This window comes from Ostrinia nubilalis, chromosome 19 (assembly GCF_963855985.1).
Source record: "Ostrinia nubilalis chromosome 19, ilOstNubi1.1, whole genome shotgun sequence".
NCBI lineage: Eukaryota > Metazoa > Arthropoda > Insecta > Lepidoptera > Crambidae > Ostrinia > Ostrinia nubilalis.
Window position 1 is genome coordinate 5,045,333 of NC_087106.1, and position 24,303 is coordinate 5,069,635.

Genomic DNA, 24,303 nt, shown 5'->3' on the forward strand with positions numbered 1-24,303 from the left:
AATTCAGGTCACATTTAGAATAAACATTGAGCTTGTAAGTTCAGAAGTAAAATAAAAAGTATGATAGATGTTCTGAAACTGTCATAAAAGATTGAGGGAATATGGGAATAAGGACTTAAGGAGTTTCTACATAGCGAGGCAAACTCATTTTCAGCATACAGGTTATTAAAGGGACATTGAAGTCACCTATACAATATCTTATGCCTTGTTTAAATAATATGCCAGGTTGTTTAACGAGCGGTCTACACGTGTACGCCGTTTAATCACCACATTGAAAACATTAATGACGTCATAGTGTTTTTCAGCCGTTCTCGGATTCTTTTCAGTGTCCAATCTTTGCATCGGTTTATTTGAATTGGTTTGAATAACAAAGGCTGGCGTCATGGCTCCATTTGTGCAAACTCGGGCGCAAGATAACATCTGCAATGTTCTGAATTGAAAAGATAATTTAACTTATCAACAAGCAAAATGTAATGCTCACTAAGGTTCTTTCTAGCTATGCCTCGTCTCGATTTAAGAAGAAGAAATATCAAATGATAATACGATTTGATCTAAACATCTAAGCAAAGTAAATGAAACAACCCAGGGACTTTTGCTTAGTGACATTCTTCTTTATCAATGCGCAACGTTCTAGACTTGTGGATGCTCTATTAGACGTTTTCATCCCGGATTCTGTCCCAACATTCCACTAAAAACGACCTTTATTTATCACAAAAGCAATCCATTAGCGTTTACTACATCTGGCCCAGAGCAGCGCAGTCATAACCGAGCGCGGCTGTATAGCGCGGACGCCACAATTCGCAGTAAAGTTAACGCCGGTCGCAAACTACCCGTTTAATTGTACCTCCGAGACGTTAACTACTCAAGAGCCCATATAAATTGGTATGTTCGAGCCAAAAATCAGGTCGGCTAGTATAATACCAGCGGAATGGGCAGGACTACCAAGTTGCCTATGACAGTACGTCGCGTAACTCGTTGGTTTATTACAATGCATAGCGACTCGCAGATGACTGCGAGTTTTGCGTTGCGATGTGAGATGTGCGCAGTCACTAGTTAAATGTTACACTCAAATTGAACACTTAATATGCAATAAAAAAAATGAATTTGAATTATTAGGAGAAATTCTACACTTCTATCGGACTGGCGTTTATTAGTGCATTCCTGAATAACACACAAACTTTAGTAGGTAGATTCTCTTTCACTCAATCGCGTACACTATTTACCAGATGTGTAACCTGCTAGTATCAAAAATAAAGTGAAGAATCGCGGAAATGCTATAATGAAATGCCAAGATTGTGTTCGCACTTCATTGCATTTTTCCTCTCGAAGAAAACTATTTCTGATATTAAAGCAGCAGCGTAAATAAATTCTCTACATTTTAATATGCATTCTATTTCTAAGATTTATTTTAGAGGCATAGTCATATTCCAGTCGTCAATATAAATTGATTTGACGTGAAAGTTTGAGTGTTTGTTTATTCGGATAGCTGTTGGCGTTGACTGTATAAATATAAGATAGAGTGGATTGTTGGGTTTTATAAAGGTCTAGCCGGCGAGTGACGGCACTCCAGAAGGTAAACACAAACGTTGGAGCCGCGCCAACGGCCGATAATGGATCGAGCTAACTGCTTCTGGGAACCACTCCGAGGAACTAACCTGCCTTTCATTAATTACTAAATATACCTTTTCTGTATCAAATCTGGCAACGGAACAAGACCTTTTGGGTAATAGAAATAGCGCTAACTCAGTCAGTACCTGAGAAATAGGAACGGGAGGGGTAACATTGACATACTATAACATGACAGAGCATACAAATCTGAAGCATATCTGAAATCACAAAATAAATAATAATAAATCCTTGGACATTTTACACTGCGCTTCTAGTCCCAAACTGAGCAAAGCTTGTACTATGGGTACTAGACAACGGATATAAACATACTTAAATACTTTTTTTTGTAAATACATACATATTATACATAGAAAACACCCTCTTGTGCCGCTCCCATGCCTCAGACAATGACTGAGTAAAGCGCTAGGGCCTATACTACCACCCAAAAGGCTTCGAACAACTATAAATACATTTCCAGCAAGTAATTGTATTTTGCTTATCAGAATTGTATTGTAAGAAGAAAGTAAGAACCAATGGCACCAATCCCTTTTAAATAAATGAATAGAAAGTAGCCCTATAAATAGGCACGACACAAATAGGAACGTTCTGGCACCAGTACAAATGTTTGTTGTAATCTGGACTGGATCATAACTCAGTAGTCATAACTTTTATTTATTACAGTACAACATAATTACTTTTACATGATTTGCTCAGGCCGTCTGACAAATTAATTTTAGTACAGTGGTGGTAAATTATTATTTTGGATTATAATTGCAATGACCGGTCAATTTCGTAATTGACAGCATTAATTTCTTTAACTTTTCATTGTCCTTTGTTATTTACTTAGCAAAGAATAGCCACACATACTAAGTTTACACGCGCGAATGACGCAACATAGTGGGTCATGATGATAAGAACTAAAATCTTTTTTGATCCAGCTAGAGTATAATCAGCTATTATGCTGAAAAATTGCGTGTCTCTTAAACTGAATAAAACATAACTAGATCGATTGTTCGAAATCAAATTTCCGAGTCAAATATTGAACAGCATGATCCTGGCGCGGCCTTGTTTACGCCGTATTTATAGGAACGTCAACAAGGATAAAAGCTACTGCGTACTGCGCATTAATTCAAATTAATTTATAAATTCAGAACGTGGAACCGGGTCAGATATAGAGTTGTAAGAAAATCGAATCTTTTAAGTCTTCATTTCGAGACTTGAGTCTATTTTCAAGACTAGGACACATGAGTCCGAATCCTTTGAGGCTTCTAAGTCCTCTCGAGTCTTTTAATTTCTTTTTATTTGCTTCCAACTACAGGCTTGTATTTAGAGGACTCGGTGTTTGGGTTCTTTTTGGCAGGGCTCAAGTGTTTTTACAAAAGTCTAAAAATTCTGAATGACTTGGGCTCTAAGCTTTATTTATAAGACTCGTAATCGAATCGAATAAGTTTTATTAAATAAGACTTCAAGACTTGAGTTTCTTACGACACTATAGTCTTTTTCACGTAAGATGATCCGTATGACACTTCAAGGTTATCCATATTACGCATACTACATATGCAGAATATTTTTGAAAAAATATTTGTATTTTATTAGCAATATAATAAAAAAAAATTAACTACTTGTCTTGAAATATATAGTAAAATCTGAGTCTATTAATTATATTTTAATTAAATACGATGTAAGAATATTTTTAATTTAATGTACGCAATGTGTGAAACGGAATAGATTTAGTGCTGGGGTATTTCTTGTATAATAAAATCGATTATTTCCGCGGTTCATTAATCGATTGCAGTGAATACTTAGTTATTAAAAACATCACAAAAATCAACTATGTTTTTCGATTATTGACTTTAAAAACACATTGAAAATAAATTAATAGTTTTTAATTTAAAGAAACATAACCAGTACTTTTTAGGAATCGTTTTTTTGAACACGAACCATGAAATTTGAATATTATCAATAAAAAATTGTTACAATAATATTTGTAACTAAAAAAACATGTTTTTTTGTTAAATAACACCTATACAAAATATTTCTCTAAAAGTAGGTTTTACTAACTCTTCGAAAAAAATCGATAGATAAATCGCTATGGTTTAGTTATGTGACATCTCTAAATCTTTCAAACTCGAAACGTCATACGGATCATCTTAGGTGAAAAAGACTAAGTCAGATACGATCCTGAAAACGGAGGTCGTCTTCGTAAGGTAAGAGACGTACGTTATGACCACCTTGGTATCCAGTGTTGCTAGAAACTTCCACAGAATGTATCGTTAATAGAAAATGAGGTAGGTATAGCTTGGAAATGTAGTCTGCACTGAGGAGGTTTGAATAAAATATTATGTTGATTCTTTAACATTTGAATCTCTGTTGAGAATAATAGATCATATTAAGAGTTCATGCCTACTTCGTACATTGTTAAAACTTTGAATTTTAGTAAATAAATCAGTATGAAACGTTCAAATTACATTAAGACAGCAAGATCTACTAAAACTTGGTAGAGACAGTCAGTGATGGCTCCCGACTTTAATTAACTCTATATTTTTAGGTAAAAGCAATTTAAAATCACGCGCGTGTCTTGGAGTAACATAATTTTAATGAGTTTAGTAATTTGTTCCAAGCAATTATACGCCCATATTCACAAACATTACTATGAGGTCTCACAGTGCACGTGGACGCACAGGTACACACACGAACCAATCACAGAACTCTAGTCAACGCTGTGCGTTCGATTTGCTGCTTCACTTAAGCAAGCATCGTTTGTGAATACGGGTAGTCTCTGAAAATATACACAACTATTATTTCGTTTACCTATTTCATGGTCAATTATTATTTTTATGAAAAGGAAGTCCTTTAAGATCATGTTTATTATTCGTACAGACATCAATAGGTGTCATCAGAATTTCATTTTGGTAATAAAATCGAAAAACTGACAGCTGAAATTCATTTTACCGATTTGAATAAGAAACTCGATAATATCACTATAGAGACGTCTGTATTCGTGAAAATATTTTGAATATTTATGTTTTAGCCAGAAATAATAACGTGTTTTCAACAAGTATTACTAATGAACCAATTAACTGTGGTGTCAATTTTTAAGTTATATAACATTTATTATGATCTGTAATTAATTTTATACTGGAAAACAAGAGCCTGAGTGGCGAAAGAAATGGTGAACAATTTGCTGAATTAGACTTGATGTTCTATAGAATTAAATTGAAAAACGGTGGTCTGCGCCTAGGCTAAGGAGTTAGTTCCAGTCCTGACCTCGTATCCTAGGTTTTAAAATAACTTGAAAAAAGATGATATGACGCGACACTTAATGCTAGAAACCAGTGAAAGGAGGACTCACCTCAATCTGCCCCTGGCGAGCATAGCTGGGGTGGTTCTTGAGGATCTTGATGGCGACTATCTCATTGGTGCCCTTCTTCCAGCATTTCACCACCTGCCCGAAGGTGCCTCGCCCGAGGAACTCCAACACCTCGTACCTGGAATACCAGGCGTTATGTTTATAGTATAAGTCAAGATAAAAAAGTACAAACATTTGTTTTTTTTTCGCACGCAAAAGTAGTCCAGTGGCGACAGCATTTTGGTGATAATCACCATCAAAATACGCTACAACACTTGATGATGATGACCGGGTGAAGCATCTCCGTGCGTGAAAACTTCCAAACACTACAAATTACTAATTACTCATTTTTTTAAGTATGCTAATTTTGATAAGCGGCCAATCGGGAGCTTATTTTGAATCGCCTATTGGACGAGGTGTTAAGCACCTCGTACTACACAATTATGAGATGATTGTAGCTCAGTGGCCGCCCATGTCTTCGTGGCATCCTGTGGCTGAAAAGATGATGATTACTTTTTATGGCGAGAGTGAATAGGCACTTACAGGACAAATATGTACCATAGTTATTTAATTTTTAGCGTTATCGTGGGTTCAATTCCCGCCTTAGGCAGTTCGATTTTTTCAAGTTATTTATAATTTTCAAAATATGTACCATCCTAGATTGCATCTTACTTAACATCAGGTACGATTGCGGTCAAATACCTGACTTGTCCTGCATAAAAAAAAAAGATATTTTCACTCACCGATTGGACGAGCTGTAAAGCACCTCGTGCTGCACCAACTGGTAGTCGCCATCGCCACCGCAACCGGATCCTGCTCGGCCAACGAGTGGAAGTGGATTGTCGCAGCAGCGCAGGACGAGGCCGCCACCGCATGTACAGGGCATACGAAATTTCGATAGTTAGATACTGTATAAATTAATGGTAAGGGGACACGTGCAAGCAAACGATTGAGAGAGATGTAACTGAGTTATTTTTTTTTGTTTATTAATTTAAATTATGAAAATCGGTACAAGAAACTTGCATCTTAGCAACTTTTTTTAACTCTATGCTGAATGCTATACGTAATGTTGCTAATTAGATACATACAGTACAAATAAATTACAAAGGGATATGAAATGCAAACGACTGAGAGAGAGCACGTTGACCAATCAAAATCAAAATCAAAAGTATTTATTCAGTTTAGACCACAAGTGGCACTTATGAACGTCAAAATTATTATAGAAAATAATAAATAACTAATATTGACTGTTACTACGAATATGAAGTTACATGCTAATTTTTAAGATTTTATTCGTATTTTTATGTCTCAAAACACGTCCCAAAAATATCTCGCTACTACTTCTGGACAAAAATATCGGCTGACGCTGAGAAGACATAGAATTTGGAAACTAAACATCCGGATTTAAACAACAAACACTTACCCCCTTACTAATAAAAAGTTACACAGTTGTTGATCAATGTTTTAAAATGACATTTCCATACTAAACGTCACTTTAAAACACTGTTCAACGAGCGTGTAAGTTTTATTAGTAAGGGGGTTAAAAATTTACTCAATTATAATACGAGGTCAGTAGCATTTTGAGCATTAACAAACAAGGCAATATACAAGTAAATGTGCGCAGTTTCGCATATTTCATACTGTTAGCGGTAGGCCGCGGACTGTCGCTCAGTCGTTTGCTTTGACCCCAAACATACTAATTAATGGTTCAATTAAAATTTCAAATAGCTATGACAACTACATCGGAGAATTGAAGTCAAGCATTCATTCTTAAGAGGAGGGGAGACAGTATAAGAAGTTTAGAAGTCTAGATGTATGGGTATTGTGTATGTTCATTATAAAACATGTTTCAAAAATAAAGTACATACTGTGAATTTAACCAAATCTTACAGGGGCATGAACCAGCTCACGTAGTTAAGACTGACTTAAAGAGATTTAAGAGTTTAATGAACATACACATACAAGAATTTAAAGGAAATATTTCGTGAAGGAGTCGTCTAGCTAGATTTTCGGCAATCGAGTATACACAAACAACACGAATGACGTCATTAATTAAGCTAAACCTGGCGCAGAACGGGAAAGTGGAAGAGTTACTAAATCGGGAGACGACCCCGAACAGTACCACAGCCAAATATAGCATAGGCAAGTTTAGCAACTCTATTTCACGTTCAGGTGGATAGATTTAAAATTTATAATCGTTGAGCTTCGTGTGTACTCGAGTGCCGAGATGTGCATCGGACAAAAGGCGGTGCATGAAAGTTCAAACAAACTACAGGTTCGGTTCTCAAAACACCCACGCCGCTCGCATTGTTACCTCCTGTCGGTTGGTTGAATTTTTATACAACATTCCGGTATTCCGGTACAGAGCCAGACAATCGTAAGGAAGCGTGTATAGTCAGCGGCGATAGACTTGGGCAATCTTGCACTTTATGACCGACAAAGACTGACGCCAAACTTTCTATGGTCCTAGTAAATCAAGTTAATGTATTTATGATTACAAAGGGAATAAAGTTGAGATTACTATGACAGTTCAGTTGATTTTTATCATAATTTTATGTACAAAATTGCTAATGTTTATTGACGACGCTGACTATACGGGTTCGCTTTTAACTTCAGAGTAATCGTAGACTATTCAAACAACAAATACAAATAATATAAACCCCTACCAGTTATTATAAACTATTCAAAGAGTTTGTAATAGCTTAACTTTCATACAAGTTTAATAACTCTACAATTATGTATGTGTTTGAATAAACCACGATTACCTGAAGTATTGAAACGCAAATGAAACGTTTGCGCTTACAACTGGCAAGCTCTATTATTATTTATGCACTCTAAATAACTAAGACATAAATAGTTTTATTGTTATGAGTGCGATATTATACAGGGTGTTAGGTAAATGGGTATATGAGCCGACACTAGCCCATGTTAACATGGTCATATAAATGGTATGGTGAAGTCAGAAATTTGATATCATCATTTTATTTTTTTTAATTTTCATACAAAATAAATTTTATAAAATCGGATTTGTATGAAAATTAAAATAATTAAAATGAAGATATCAATTTTCTGACTTCACCATACCATTTATATGACCATGTTAACATGGGCTAGTGTCGGCTCATATACCCATTTACCTAACACCCTGTATAAGCATGTTTAGTGTAACAATGTTCAGAGTGCCTGGTTTTACTAAGTACGATGAGTTATTTATACATTTAACAACTAAATAAATTGCATATTACCAATAAGAGTTATCGCTAAATCAACTTTTTGATGTGATTATTTATTATTGCAAATTTAGTTTAATTAATAGCGCAATAATTTTTAATGCACTAGGTCAATCAACTATTTATTTAAATGGCCTGTGTTATACTTTAAAATAAATAATATGCCAAGACTCAGGAGCAGAGTTTGTGAATGTGATTGATAGAGCTGATTTATGTTGAGTAACGTAAAATTAGTTGAATTAACCTACAATTTGGGCGCGAATGAAACCCAACCAAGGCGTTTCGTCGAGAGTTAGTGTTGGAGTTAGGTGTTTGCGAAGTGTAGTGTTGGTTTGGTAGATATTTGTAGAGTGTAGCGTTAGCGTAAAGGAGGTAACAATAATTGGTTGACATTACGTTTGTGGTTACCTTGCGGCTGGGGCGGGTGGTTGGCCCCGCCCGCCGCCAGCTGCTTGCGTTAGTGTTGGAGTTAGGTGTTTGCGAAGTGTAGTGTTGGTAAATATTTGTAGAGTGTAGCGTTAGCGTAAAGGAGGTAACAATAATTGGTTGACATTACGTTTGTGGTTACCTTGCGGCTGGGGCGGGTGGTTGGCCCCGCCCGCCGCCAGCTGCTTGCGTTAGTGTTGGAGTTAGGTGTTTGCGAAGTGTAGTGTTGGTAAATATTTGTAGAGTGTAGCGTTAGCGTAAAGGAGGTAACAATAATTGGTTGACATTACGTTTGTGGTTACCTTGCGGCTGGGGCGGGTGGTTGGCCCCGCCCGCCGCCAGCTGCTTGCGTTAGTGTTGGAGTTAGGTGTTTGCGAAGTGTAGTGTTGGTTTGTTAGATATTTGTAGAGTGTAGCGTTAGCGTAAAGGAGGTAACAATAATTGGTTGACATTACGTTTGTGGTTACCTTGCGGCTGGGGCGGGTGGTTGGCCCCGCCCGCCGCCAGCTGCTTGCTGTGGGCCGTCGTCGTTGCGGCCTGGGGAGCCGTCTTGTGTCGCGCGCCCGCCGCGCCACTCGGGATTTGGGCGCGCACCTGCTCGCTGCTATCTCCGACACTGTGGACAGACGACGCTAATTAGGGGTGGTAATTAATTGGGGTAGGACGATGTGCGTCAGATAACCCCGTGAACGCTAGTAATTTTATCTGGCAGCGGTGAGGGACACAGCTCATGTAAACCCCGTTAGAGTTCACATAGCACTTGTATTTTATGAGAGTACCATTGTAACTTAGACCAGTGCTGCCCCCGATAGTCGAAAAGGCGCATATAACTTTTTTCGGACATGAATTAAGAGCGTTTACGCCGTTTGGCGCAAAAACAGTACTTTTTCAACTCGTTACAATCATTAACCAGTAATACTACAAATATGCTATAGGCATAAATAGTTAGGCAATTTCGTCGTCTAAATAGTTAATTGAGAAAATATTGCGATTAGTTTAGTATTTAAGAATTCTATCAAGATAAGTCCACACAGGTTTTGTAAATTTCCACTTTAGCGTCAGTTTACAAGCTGAAATTTTTATAAAAATACTGTGAAAACGATTTAACAAACATTTATATCCTATAGCATAGATCCTTGGGCAAATAGTTATCTGAGAAAATTTTTAGATTTAAGCATTTTACAATAAGAAATCACAAATTAAAAGAACGTGAAATATCCAAAAATCAAAGTGATTTTTTCACCAATATTCTTTCTTTATTCAACATAAAAATAGCTTAATATAATAAAACAACATCTTCTTTAAAATATTTACTTTGAAACGATATTTAATTCATTGTTATTGTTTTGCTATAAACATTTGAAAACTATTAAAAAACGCCGCGCGCGAATCATTTCCAATGATGCCCCTTGAAACGCCGCGCTTCGCGTAAACGCTCTTAAACTCAAGGACAGCTAAGAATTACCATTTAAATTATTTGAAACTTTTTTATCTCCGTTTTGATTAGATGTTAGATGCGCCCTTTCAACTATCGGGGGCAGTGTGTGCACGGCTCTTTCTGCGGTTATTTACTTAAATTTCTAGTAAGTAATTGCCTGATAGTCATAACTAAGCTCGCTAAATGGCTGTATTTAGCTTTCTCTACTCCCTACAGTAAAATATTACTATCCTTCCGTGGACTTGAAGAGATGTTAGCGCAAGCCCAGTCGTGAAGTGTCTTTGGAAGTTTCCCATGACCTCGTCTCCACCGACGAAATGGTAATTATCTTCCCTTAATAGCTTATTGAGCTGTAAGGACTTCTAGGGTGAAGTGGAGGTCACCTCACTACGCAGTTGGGTGTGTGCTCGGCGACGTATAAAAATAATGAACATTGTTGGAATAAATAACAATATTAGAATGATTAAAGAGCCTGATATTTGTCCATGCTGGATTTTTCCAATAAAAGTTCCTTGTAAATAATTTTATAACATGAAAGGAACATTTAATATCTGTTTACAAACGGCCATTGCAAAAACGAGATTCTGATTCAGAGCTGTTTATCACTTTTATAGGATGTATGTCGATAACACAGTCACCTAGTTAGGTGGGCTCAGTTATCGACTAAATGCGTCAAGTATCAAGATATTTATTTTTACTGTCATCAAGACCAATGACGTCATTGGATCGGATTTAGACGATGTTTCTGTTATAGGTTTATTATAGTTATAGGTTTATTATAGTTATAGGTTTAATATAATCGAGACTCAAAAACACTTTTTAAACTAGGTACCTATAATTAGGCCACGTTGCTAATTTCCTATTAAATAATGTTAGCGAAAAAAAAAACTAGCTCAAGCTGCAATAAAGCTGCCTAGTAAGATTTACTTAATTTTTACAATATGCAGTAGGTAGAGATGATTTATATCACGTTTTAATTAGCAAAAAGTTAATTTTATTCCGAGCCCACTATTTCATAAGACAATTTATTTGCCACACGACAAATCTCGTGTAAATATCAATTAACCTTAATGAAGCCTGGTAGATAAGATAGTTTGTAGAAATGTAGGTAAGTTCGTTGACCCCGTTAGCCCTATTAGAGCCGGCGATATAAGACCACACCGACGACAAAAATAAACATACAACTACATGTGCCTGTCAGCATCCAATTACATGTAGATTTCCTGGTAAAACAGCAGGCAACAGAAAAATAAGCCATTATCTATATGGAATTATACTCGTATCTAGTCATAATAAAATCATACTAAAATCAGAAACGGTGGAACTAACGTCGGTCACAATTGAAGATTTTGTGCACAGATTTACGGTTATGGTTTTCCATTCCTATAACTCGGGTATACTTTAAAAGTCACTAGAATATCGACTAAGAAAGAATTTTCCGAAATAAGATGGCTAATTTGTATGAAAATTCCCTTATCTACTACATAATAACCCCACGCGAGAGCAACACCTGGTATTTTTATAAAAGTTTATTGTTTTCAACATACAATTGGATTAAAATCCTAAAAATAGAAGAAGATAACAAGGATAGTCTAGCTAGACAATGAATGTCACCTACTCGTCTAAAAGTAAACAATAGATTCACTATCGCAGACACTACGCACGAATTTGACGTTGAAGTTTGAAAGCAAAAGGGGTGCTTGTAGACAATGCTCTAAGTGCAAAAGAAAAGATAAAAAGGATTTGCTAGCAAATAAAGCTTTTTCGAGACACTTATAAAAGTTTGTTAGCATCAATGGTTAATAATACCTAGTAGATTTTAGAAAATGTTTAAAACTTTTATAGCATCCCCGGCATTACAAGAGAAATCCCGCACTTGCGAGTGTTGTACAGATTATTTCTGTTGCAAAATAGCCACTATTAGAATTACATAAGATGCTATTTTGTGCCGTGGTGGACAAAAAATTTGCTGGCAGCCCCGTGCACGGTGCACACCTGTTTCGAATTATTACTAAAGAAAAAAGATTACAATAAAAATTTTGGATTTTATTCATTCAAAATGCCATGATTTGAAAAATATTACTTTAGGTGCTTTAAAAAAAGAAATTAGGGTTTGTCCAATAACAATATGTACGAATTTTCTAGTTCGATATAGTCAGTTGATGTATATCTTTTTGTGGCAACTTGAAAATGTAATATGACATGATAAGTTGATAATATTTTGTCGTTTTAAATAAACATAATAAATGTCAGATAACACACCAATCGTAGAAGTCTCCATATCAACCAGCACACACCCAAAAGTAACGTAGAAAAATATATTTTTTATGTCTTAAACAAAATAACATCAATAATATTTTCATTAGACTTTTAATCTTTAAAATAATATCTGTATTAAGAAATTAATTTATAGATGAATCAACGTTCAAAAATAGATTCAAGCTTACGATGGGTAAATATGTACTGATTGATATTCTAATTCAATACAGGCCTAAGTTTCAATTGAGTTTTGACTGCGTTTCAAAATTCACTGCTTGGGTTCCAAGAGAAAACTCCAAGTTCAATGTTCCAATGAAACTCAAGCATATAATAAATTCTGTCCTGTGATTGATTAAAATATTGAACATCAACCAATCAAAGGCTTGAATCTATGTTTAAGATTAAATCGAGTTAGACAAAATACATAATGCAATTTCAAGAAGGTTTTTGATTTAACTTACACATCGGCAAGCAGATCAAAATCGTCGTCCTCATAATCGTCGTCGCTCTCGAATTTAAGCCTAGGTATGGACAGATCCATTTTAACTACAAACTGTACACTCACAACACCGAATATACACTATATTACACTGTACAAGCACTTATCATAAATCGTCTAGGATCACTGTATAGAGTTTTAATCTGCATTTGGAGTTTTTAGTGCGTACGCTGCGTGTGCGCATCCTCAGGGGTTGAGGGTACACTGAGCGACCCGGCCGCGTCACGGGGAGGGGTCGCAGGTAGCCGAAGGCTTAATGACAACGAATGAGTAATAGAAGCGATAGCGAATCAGAAAACACCACGCGTGTTGTGGCAAAAATTTGACATTAACCGGCGTAATGATTTTTGGCCTTGTGATTTTTTAAGCAGAGGATACAATTTTGATTGATTAGATTTGTTCACGTAATGAAAGTTCGGCACTTTTCTTTCCATGAAATAAAATGTTACGTTCAATTTCAATATGCTGGCCTGAGCTACGGTCAACATTCAGATTTACATTAAATGCAGTATTTTTAATTTTAATTAAGTCATTTATTAAAAAAAGAAACTCCGAATGTGCAACTAAACACAATTTATTCAATGTATTACTTATTTTAAGCAATATACAAATTAGAAAAATAACATGGACGACAGAGTTATTCCGTATTCGACCCATGACAACTCAACCCATTTCTTCACTCATCCCAAATTAGTATTCCTAGCTCGACCCATTACATAATTTCGTTATTCTACCCAAATGCATTCCTTACTCAACCAGCAAGGCATTAGAAGCTAAGGGGGCTGACAATATAAGTCGGAATTTGGCGGGGCTAGAGTTTCCCTTCTACGCTTATCGTTGTTCTCATGCCGAGGGGCGCACACCCCAAATTCCCCGTATTGTGCGCGAACCATTGAGAGTTACAAAAAACGCTGCGTGCGCGCATGTCCTCGACCACGTTTGTTTGCGTTCTGTGGGAGCGCACCGCTACTTGCTCGGTGTTATGGTATTTGTTTGCTTGTTTTAGAAATTTAGGTTTAAAGCAAATACTGTGGTACGGTTGAGCTGAAGGTTTATGAAGGTAACCTTTACCTGCACTAAGGCTAAGATGTTCATTGCATCTTAAATCTTATGTAGTTTTAGCAGGTGTTATTATGCAATAAAAACGTCACTTTTGTGCGAACTACTGTATTAATTTTCTAAATTAAATCTGCAGCTCTTTTTCCTATCTAACACATACCAGCTACAGAATTAAATCTAAAGGCGATTCTAACCAATAACGACACAGGTGTAATAGTCATGACTTTTTATTTCTCAAACGGGATGAGAGAGGTCTTACTTAATGGTACAATAGAATTGCCACATTGCGTAATGTTCATTTGTTTATAAAAATAAACTTTTATCATCTCCCGCGATACGTTTCATTAAAGAAATATTGTTTAGTTAAACATTAATGTGGATAACATTTTTACTGCGCAGTAGTTTATGTGCTTACCTACTAGGTATATGTATAGGTATGTATGTAGCCGACCTAGCTCAACGAACATTACATTAGTGACACTTGAGCCAGCCGTCCGATTGGTCAAGTGGCAGTGGCGAGGGAAACCATGACAACAAACAAACAATTATTTCTAATATGGACTGATTTTCAAGCATTTAAGATAGAAAGGATGCGTTTACTCGCAGATACAATTCTCTTCTTCTCTAATAAAGCTATTTCATCTTCTATTGTAATGGTCAAATACCAAATACCCCTCTACATTTTAACCAAAGCAAAGATTTTAAGGGCAAAACTATTTTAAGCCAAGTAAAGTAGTCTGGAGAAAGAACATTAACACTTTATTCCAGCTACGGCCAAGGCCAACACCTACTCTGGTTCACACGGTCTAGCCACAGCGGTAAAAGCGAATAGTAATACATCTTCTTACAAAAGCCGATACACTTCATAATCTATCATAATCAGGTTCTCAAGGATCATGAAGGATCCAAGGACCTAATAGACCAATTTCCTCCCATTAAAAAAAGGCAGATGAAACAAGCTGAAGATGGGGTAAAATGACGCATATTAGGGGAGACCTATGTCCAGCAAAAGATTGCTAGTAGCTGATGATGATGAAAATAGTTCCCCAAAGAGTAGTAGAAGGCCAAATTCTACATTTGTCTCTGTTAAACTCGAAAGGGTCGTGAGGGGCCTGATATTATAATGATATTGATGATGATGATGATGATGATGATAAAGATGATGAGGATGATGTTAATAATGATGAAGATGATGTTGATAATGATGTTAATATTGATGATAATGATGAGGATGATGTTGATAATGATGATGATGATGAGGACGATAATGATGATGATGACGAAGATAATGATGATGATGAAGCCACTCACGTCGCGTCGCGGCAGCAGGGTCTCGCACAGTGCACGGGCGGAGCGGGCGGGGGCGCGGGCGGCGGGGACCGCTCCGCATCGCACGCGCGACTCGGCACGGCGGGCGCGCCGCAGCAGACCGCCCCGGCGCCTGACCAACACTTGCTCTGTGAACAACCAACAAAATCTATATAAATATAAGGTCACTGACTGACTGAGTGACTCAATCACTCATCACGAAATCTCAGAAAATACAAATGCAGGAGCAGCTAGGAGTCTCAAATTTTGCATGGGGGTTCCTTTTAGAACGTAGGTGCTCACTAAGACGGGATTTTGCAAAATTCAATCCCTAAGGGAGTAAAACGGGATCCACGCATACGAAGTCGAAAGTCACAAAAAGTCATTTACTGCAAAAAGGCTTTGACACGTCCCAGAATTACTTTAAACCTACCACTGCTTTGTATGGGCAGTAAACGGGCCAGTGCTGAGAAGAAGCAGCGCAAGAAAGCTTTTATAAATCACTTATAGACAATCTCTATGATACCCAAAGATAATACAATATTTGGGCAACTTTCAATGCCACTTCTATATTCTACCGCGCACTAAATTACAGGCAACGCCATCTCTCGGTAGCAAGGGGAAAGCGAACATTTGAATAGAATGAACCACCGTGTCTTACACAGTTTCTAAAGCGTTTTGGGGAGCAGTTCAAATTCCTATCTGTGTGTGCATAGAAGTTAAAAAAAAATGAAACTGTTTTCTGTCTTGGAAAAAATACAGCAACAAGTTTATGTCACATATCCGCCAGTAATCATATAAAGTTAACTGGATCCTTAATTAAGGGAAACTGACTTTACCGTTCGGAATCTACATATTCAAACTATGTACTGATATACATAATATTATGTACATGGATGTGGCAATAGCCAAGACAGACGCGTCCGGTACAGCCAGTCAAGCAGCTACGGCAGTATATAGATCTGGACCAGTATATTAGATCTAGACTAGACTTCTAAGAATAGACATAATGGATGTGAGGACTGTCTAGTCAACAGCCATTATAGATGTGTTCTTGATAGTTGTAAATCATTTCATCATCATAATCAAACGAAGACGCGAAATCTACCAAATATAATAACACTCGGGAGTCCGTGCATGGATGACATAAACCAATAGTGAGTATTTGTTGATGTAGTTATGGTTTAGTACATTAGGACAGCAAGCTAAACACTGGCTTATTATGATTGTAATAGAGGCGAGTTTGGAGTGCTGTTGTCTCTACAAAACCCAAGAATATACCTATTTGAGTTATTTGTGAGTGACACTCATCGCCTTGGAGAGCGTGGCCAAAAACAAACTTGTTTACTAAACAGAAATCGTTACGAACTTCAAAAACACAAAGGCCTCATTAACAGTGGGAAATAATGAGAATTTTACACAAATAACAATGTATTAATTATCCGGCTTTGCAACGTCCCAACGGGCAGGACGTCCTAAATGATTACAATTATAATTTTTTAAAGAATAGCATTGTTGGACTACTTTTCGTAAAATTATGGACTACTCAAGCCAAAAAGTAAACACTGTGGCATCTTTATGCTGTTAATAGGTGAAATTTTACAACACAACTACTGATAAGCTCTGCATTGTAGAGCTTTGAAAGCTTGGAAAAATATATAAAGCATCTAATTTTTTGAGGCACCAATTAATATGAATGGCATTAAGTTTGCTATTATTCTATTTTTTTACTCCTTAATGTATAAATAAACATTTGGTTAGAAAGTACTTAAAATGAACATTAAGAACCCTTTTAAGTAGGTATATTTTCTGAGTCATTAACCGTAAGGTATTAAGTTGTGATGACTTGTCACAATACTAATTTATTAATGAGGTGGCATTGTCACAGAAATTCTCAGGTAATCAATTGACTAGTAAGTAGGTACTTTAATGTTAGCTTAGTCATGTGGAATTGTGGACACATCACAGAAAAAGAGGAAAATTAACCTGTCCTCAAAAAGCGTAGTCCTCAAAAGTACATAAATAAGTGACCAAAAAAATCGTTAAAGTTGTTCATTACTAAGAAGTTTACATTATTATATTCGACAAACCAATTTATTTGTACACTGCAAAGTTAACACGTTCCCAGGACCCAGTCAGCACGGCCATTTGAAACGTACAAGCCGTTTAGGAACGCCTCTGTTATTAACTAATTAGTGTGAGAAGGTTTCTATTTTAGTAATCTGCAGTTAGCAATCAATGAGGTTATTTTCATTAATTATACACTGGTTATTGTAACTCAGCACGCGAGTCCGTTCTCAAACTGTTAGAATATAACAATACAATTTACTCGTGTACTACAATGGTTTATAACGGTCGGTGTTAAACTGTTGATATATTTATTTTTTTCCTCTACTTATTTCATAGTGTAAAAACCAGTCGCGACTGTGCGATATGGCTTGGCAAACGGAAGTAAAAATAGTCTGAGAGAGCAGAAAATATTTATTTCTGTTTCTCTCGGAAAATAAGATTCTCGTCGTATTGCAGATTTTAAAATGCATTTTAATAGGTATTAGTAGTCCTTCACACTCCGTTCCAGGTTTTCACACTTGTGAAGGAATTTTTCTGATTAATTTTGTTGCGGGTCCAATGACAGTAGGTACTATCTTTCCCGAGGGACAAACTTGACCTACACAGGTTGGGTTTTATTGGCAGTCAAGCTGTAGATCCTGGCTACACAGGAGTTGCAGCATTGGGAACGAGATGTGGGAATAGTCCCGTTAAAGTGTCAAGGAATCAATTACAAAAACCTGTTCAAATTCTAGACTAAAACATAGGGTGAAAATGGCAATTCAACTCGATTGTTTGCGAACAAGATCTCCAGTAATTGTCAGCCGATTCTCTCCAATCGATGTGTTTGACCAGTGTCAATCGATTCGTTGATTGCAGTTGCATTATAGATGGGCGGCCGATGACGCGGGGCGCACCTGGCCGGCAGACGGTTAAATGAATAGCTTCTATTAACAATTCAGCCGCGGCAATTTGCGTCAGGCTGCCTGTTAGCATCGTATGACACGGCAATGGCATACTTTCGTTCATAACTTATGATCAAAGGATCTTTTAAACTGGAGTTAATGTCAATCAACCGAAAGCCTTCCTTCCTATAAGTATTCTTTCGAACTTTTGCAGGTGTGATAAATAAATATACCTAACTGTTATTCAGATAAAGCCACTGGGCTAAGAACGAAAAAAAAATCGCCATTTTATTTTAGAGAAACAAAGGCACGGCATTTTCCATAGTTTGCTTCGGAACAAAGACATCAAACAATCGTGATCATCTAATAAAATGTTTAGCAAATGTTTGTATAAACTACTTTGTTGAAAATAAGAAAACAACGGTGAATATTGGACGCAAATAATAGCTACAAAGCCAAGCCAGTTCTGGATGTAGTTTGCGCGCGAGTGTTTTACAAATTAGCATAAACAAATATCTTGTATGTTGAAAAGAGTACTTGACGTGAATACTGAAAGTATTGAACTCAAATTGCTTCGCCGGAAAAATGCGCAATGATTCGATAAACATCGCATAAATATTTATTTATAATTCAGTGAGCAGATTAAAAATAAGGTAGGCCAGAGGCCTTAAAGCACTTAAAATTAAATATAGCTCACTATATTTAAAGCATACTGTATCTTGATGCTCGATTGATTGATGGAATGACGCTCCAGGCATTTTATGCGAAAAAGCAAAAAAAAAAACATTGAAAACAAACAGTGCGGAGTGTTAAATATTGTGGGTGCAAAAAGCATGCGTAACGAGTACAGTTGACAGCACATGGTGGGACTCACAGCACATTTTGGTTGCAAACTCGCTCTTATTACAAGCATACATAAGATATTTGTCCTGAAGCCACCACATGTGAACGCACTGATGCGCACACGCACGGGTGACTCTCAGTTTTGCTGTAGCGTCTTAGGAATCTGCCCAATGCGATGGTCGCTATGGACAGCTAGTAATGACGCAAAGATCACACGGCGATGGATAAGTATCGATACCTCCCTTTCAACTGAAATGACGGTTGACATGTTTTTTTTTTTCAAGTCCGAGTTGGCTACAGCGTCATTTGTTGCAGAGGTAGGAGGCATTGATGCTTCCCCATCCCCATCAATAAATAAATACTAAATCTACATAAAAAACAAAAATGTTTTATTTACTACTATCCAAATAATCGCAAAGCATTAAGCAGGGAAGCATCAATTTTAGACTTGAAAGTTTAAAATAACAAGTGCCATTATATTATTTAGCTTGAAGTTTTGTTTTCCATACATATGATACGCTATTAGAAACTACTGAAACTTTAAACAGTTAACAAGTTCATAATGTCGACAATTTTCGTCGACAAGGTAAACACTAAACACATCCACGCAAACATTATCTTGTCATGTTCGTTTCCTTCTACAAGGTGATGTTATTATTTCTGTTTTTGTCAAGATTTAGGTTATTGTAACACATACATTTATGTATCAATTACATTACTTGTATAACATAAAACAATTCTGATATTATTAACATCAAGTTATGTCATGACCATGACCCGCCAATGGTCAGATGACATATCCCATTGAACTGCACGGATTAGTATTATCGGAAAATTGGGTAATACAAGATAGATAAGAAAAATATAAATAGAAAATCTTTAAAGACTCTCATATCTTTACAATGTCAAGGGTGCTTTGGCGGACGCTTGAGAGAGCATCTCAAGATCGGCCGATCCAATCTGCGTTCACAAGCTAAGATCGTGTCCAATCTCTTTGGACATCGGCAAACCTGCCTGAGTAGCAGAGGCTAGAATAAGTTCGCCTTAATTTCGTGGAGCAAATCGTTTGCTGTAGCACTGAACATTTGTATTACTTCTTCTCATTTGTTTGTAAAAAATAATCATAATAATGTTACTACTAACTGTACTAACTGTTATAAGGAACAGACTACAGAATGGAATCGAATTAAAATGATTGCGGACTATAGAACATAAATTAAAAGTTGAAATGAAAGCGCATTCATTTATCAAAATGTGACCAAAAAATTTTCCTCTACAATTTCTTTCGGCGATGGGTCCGATGATGTAGCGCGTAATAAATTATATTGTGTATGTGGCGCGTGCGGTGTCAGTGGACAGACGAGTGTTCACCTTAGGGTAAGCTCATAGAAAGAACTATACATTCTCGTGCTGAATATAACATAGGCAGTACATTTAAGTACTAGGTACTCAACCTAGCTTTTCCACTGAATAACTAAGCGATTTGAGTCAGACCAAATGGATACCGGCTAGTACCTTAAGCGTACCTTACATCGTTCCTTATTCCTATAAAAATAAGGTTCTAACTTAGTTGTTAACTGTAACAATATTAAATATTACGTAGCCCATACTGACTCACCGACACACGAAAACTTATCATTAAGCCGTCAAAATAACGTAACTGTGAGTCTAGTTTGTCATATAACAGCGAATTTACATTATCATACTGTAGGGAATGACTCAGTGACCTTCAGTACCTACTTACGCATAAAATTGTTTATTGTCAAGCTAACTTTTATAAGTAGGATATCTTTTCTTTCTGATTTTGCTTCTAATACACTTTCAAGTAATTTTACTTAGTACACTTTGGTATCCACTAAATATTTTAATGTTTAATAAATGACGAAGATAGTAATATCATTAGTGAAGATTCTTTACTGAAAAATAAGTCGTAGTCTGGGAAATTTACAAGCGCTGATTATTAGTACTGTGCATTGATCTCAATTTATTACTTCATTAGCAAGTGATGCTTAAAATTTAATTACTCCACGTTTCTCGTCTATGATTGAGATTTATTTACAGCTACAGTGGCCAGAAAAAATAATACTATGTCAGCCCACTGGCTGACATAGTATTATTTTTTCGTGGCACATTCAGTATTTTATATTTTATCCTACTATTACTATCCTATTCCTACAAATTTTATGAAAGTTTGAGAGGATAGAAGGATGTTTATTAGTCTTTAATGTTAAAACCATTGAGCCGGTTTAGACGTTGGTTTGGTACATGATAATGAAATAGCGATAATTTGAGACTCAAAGGAAAACATAGGATATTAGTTTTTATTCCGGTTTTTGGACGGCATAAGACACACGGCCTTAAAGACTTTTTCTGACTCATTAACAGATCGAAAATCACACGGGAGAAGCCGCAGGCAAAAGTCTAGTACCAAACCAAGTATAGTTAGCAAAAAGCCTTCAAAAACTGTACAGCGGGATCCCAGGTCGTTTCTGAAATGAGCTACTTGAGAGCACGCTCCCATTCTAGGTGGCTGGGATGCAATAGTTTGCAAGTGGAACTGTGTCAAGGATCGCTGGTGTCGCCGCCTGCTTGAACACTCTCTTATTTACGAGGAGTCTCCACACGAGCAAAAAAATGAGAATACTGTGCAATTTATTGCAATGCAAATAAAGTTAAAATTCCAATGAAAGTTTACGGTTGTCCGTGACTGTACATCTCCTATAGAGTTTTGAGGTCGTCCCTGAAAACTTCTTTTCAGTTCAGCTGAAAATGTTTGGTACTACGACTTTATATCACGCCATTATTTCGAGAAAATAAAACACCACGTGCAACAACTAGCCAGTATAAATAACGTTTTATTTACAGAGAATCCTTATGCCTCAATTGATTTACAGTAAATAATGTATGTGACACTAAAAATACACTCACCGTATTCTCACAAATCTATTAAAAGAAAAGTCCGTGAACATTAAACGCCTACTCGTGCACAATTTAAAAACAAATTGCCAATCAAATAGACAGCAATATGTTTGCGTAACGAGAACTAACAATAGCCGAATCGCGTTTGCCCGTGGGAGTAGCTTTTTTGACAACCACTAACAAATAGGTACAAAACAGCACATCAGACTATACATTTTTGTAGCAAAACCACCCTTATTGCAACCACATAAGATACCACAATGTTCAGCTTGATGTGATCTGTACAAGTGTACAATCGGACATGCAAAAAGTACGCGATTGTATGACTGACCTTGCGGTTACACATTACAATTTTAAGTTATAACATGAGCATGTGAAAAACTAATCTGATTGTGTGACATGTTTGGTTTGGTCACACACAGGAAATATTGGTCGAATTCACATATCACTTGATACAGTTACCAGTTAGTGCCATTAACAAGCTATTGTGTAGGTATTTATTGATATGGAATTTTTGAGCGGAGGAAAAATAATAATATTTTTAGAATAAAAGTACCTATACTAATTATTTTTAAGCATGTAAGCGCAAGTATTGTGAATTTACCACATCGGAAAATATATTTTCATTTAATTTTCTTTTAGGATCGAAATAAGCAATTTGGCAGTGCCTACCTGAAGAACGTTGTTTTATTTATGCAAGGGCAGAACGTAGGCACACGAAGCACGTGTGCCTGTGCCCTTAGACTCAGAACTATTTATGTTAGAGTTCACTTTCAATAGAGTTATCGTGAAAGTTCAAAAGCAATCTAAACGGCATAATTTTCCAGACCGCGGTCGAGGCGGTTTCAGTGGGTGCACCTTTTCAAAGGACGGTGGTTTGCTTAGGGCTTAAAGTGCTTGCTTAGGTCGGATATAAGCACTGAGTGAGCTAGAAGCTCCTTGAACGATCCATCCATATTATAAATGCGAAAGTAATGCCTGTTTTCACCATCAACCCCTAATTTTTAGTGACCTTTATGAAAACAAAATTCCTGTTACAATAGGGGTCACTTAAAAATTAGGGATTGATGGTGAAAACGGGCATAACTCTTTCTATTATTTTCTTACGCTTAAAACAGTGAACCAATATTTAAGATGTTTTGAGACCTAAGGAAAAAACAAAGGATAGTTTTTAGTGTTTTTACTCCAGTTTATGGAAGGGGGAGATGCTATAAAATGTTTCTTTGTCAGAATAAAATTCACCAACGCGAAGCAGCTGGCAAAAGCTAGAGCTAGATAATTATAATAGTTCGATCGTCGTAAGAACCATTATAAGAACAATGATTGGCACCATAATTAGTCTGTCGCTGTCATAAAGTTTTTCATTGACGTCTCCATTTTTTCTTTTGTGAAAGTAGTTTTATTTTCGTTAAATAGAGCAGACCGCAGTCGCGCATGAATAAAACCATAACTTATATGTTTAATATTTAAATTAGATAAAACTGTTGTAAGATTTTAAGTTTAATATGAACTATGTTTAATCCTTCAAGGCCCGCGAATCTAGACACAATAGATAATCAATTGTTATGACATTAATGAATGCCGTCTGGGACTCAAGCGGTTAAAGATATTTTGAATCCAATTTGCCTCCAAAATTAAAACCAATTTGAAAATTTCTCGCCTTTAAAATTCTCTGAGACCAAAATTCATTACGTATCATTCTTCATCCTCAGCGACTTCAGTTTCAATTTCCGAGCAAGTTTTGTTGACCTCTTACTACTCTCTGAAAATTTTCATATTGATATAATTTTGTTCTGGCATAGAAATTCAACTGTATCCGTAGTCAGAAATAAAATAATACCTAGAGAATTGCGAGAATTTAGTCATTTCAGTATCTCTATTAGTTCATCCGAAAATCCAATAAGTTTGTTAATTTCAATAGTTTAGGCGCTACTAAATAGAGTTCGAAATTCCAACCTCTAGATCTCTGGAGTCTGGTAATGTCGAGATAGTTTATACCCAGTGGAGTGTAAACGTTTCTATTCCAGCAGTTTCCAGGCAATTCCAGGGACGGAGAGGGCGCGTCCGACCGACCTTTTCACGTCAGTCATGCACAAGGATAACAAAAACACGAGTCTGGATGTTACAATATTATTATCTGTGCTTCTATAGTCGCGTCACCGGCACTCTCGCGAGTGTGACCATCATGCAGGATAAACTAAGGACGTCGTTTTTCTGCAAATATTCATATTTTCACGGTTATAGTTATAAGTTGACTTTGGTTTGGCTTGTCACAATGACAAAAATAACGGCTTCCTTTGGAAACGGGACTATACCCACCTCACGTTCCCACCGCTGCTTGCAACTCCTTGTGTAGCCAGGATCTACAGCTTGACAGCCATAAAAACCCAACCAATGAAGGTCAAGTTTGG

General features: G+C 36.6%; 1 protein-coding gene across 1 annotated transcript in view; it reads right to left on the reverse strand.

Annotated features, from left to right (window-relative positions):
• Positions 1 to 24,303, reverse strand: part of LOC135081336 (uncharacterized) — a 78,849-nt gene that overhangs the window by 25,454 nt on the left and 29,092 nt on the right. The window contains exons 2-5 of the mRNA XM_063976054.1: positions 15,180 to 15,325; positions 9,081 to 9,229; positions 5,701 to 5,770; positions 4,961 to 5,096 (exon numbers count right to left, since the gene is read on the reverse strand). Of these exons, the coding sequence (XP_063832124.1) occupies positions 4,961 to 5,096; positions 5,701 to 5,770; positions 9,081 to 9,229; positions 15,180 to 15,325 (501 nt within the window). The remainder of the gene's footprint in view (positions 1 to 4,960; positions 5,097 to 5,700; positions 5,771 to 9,080; positions 9,230 to 15,179; positions 15,326 to 24,303) is intronic.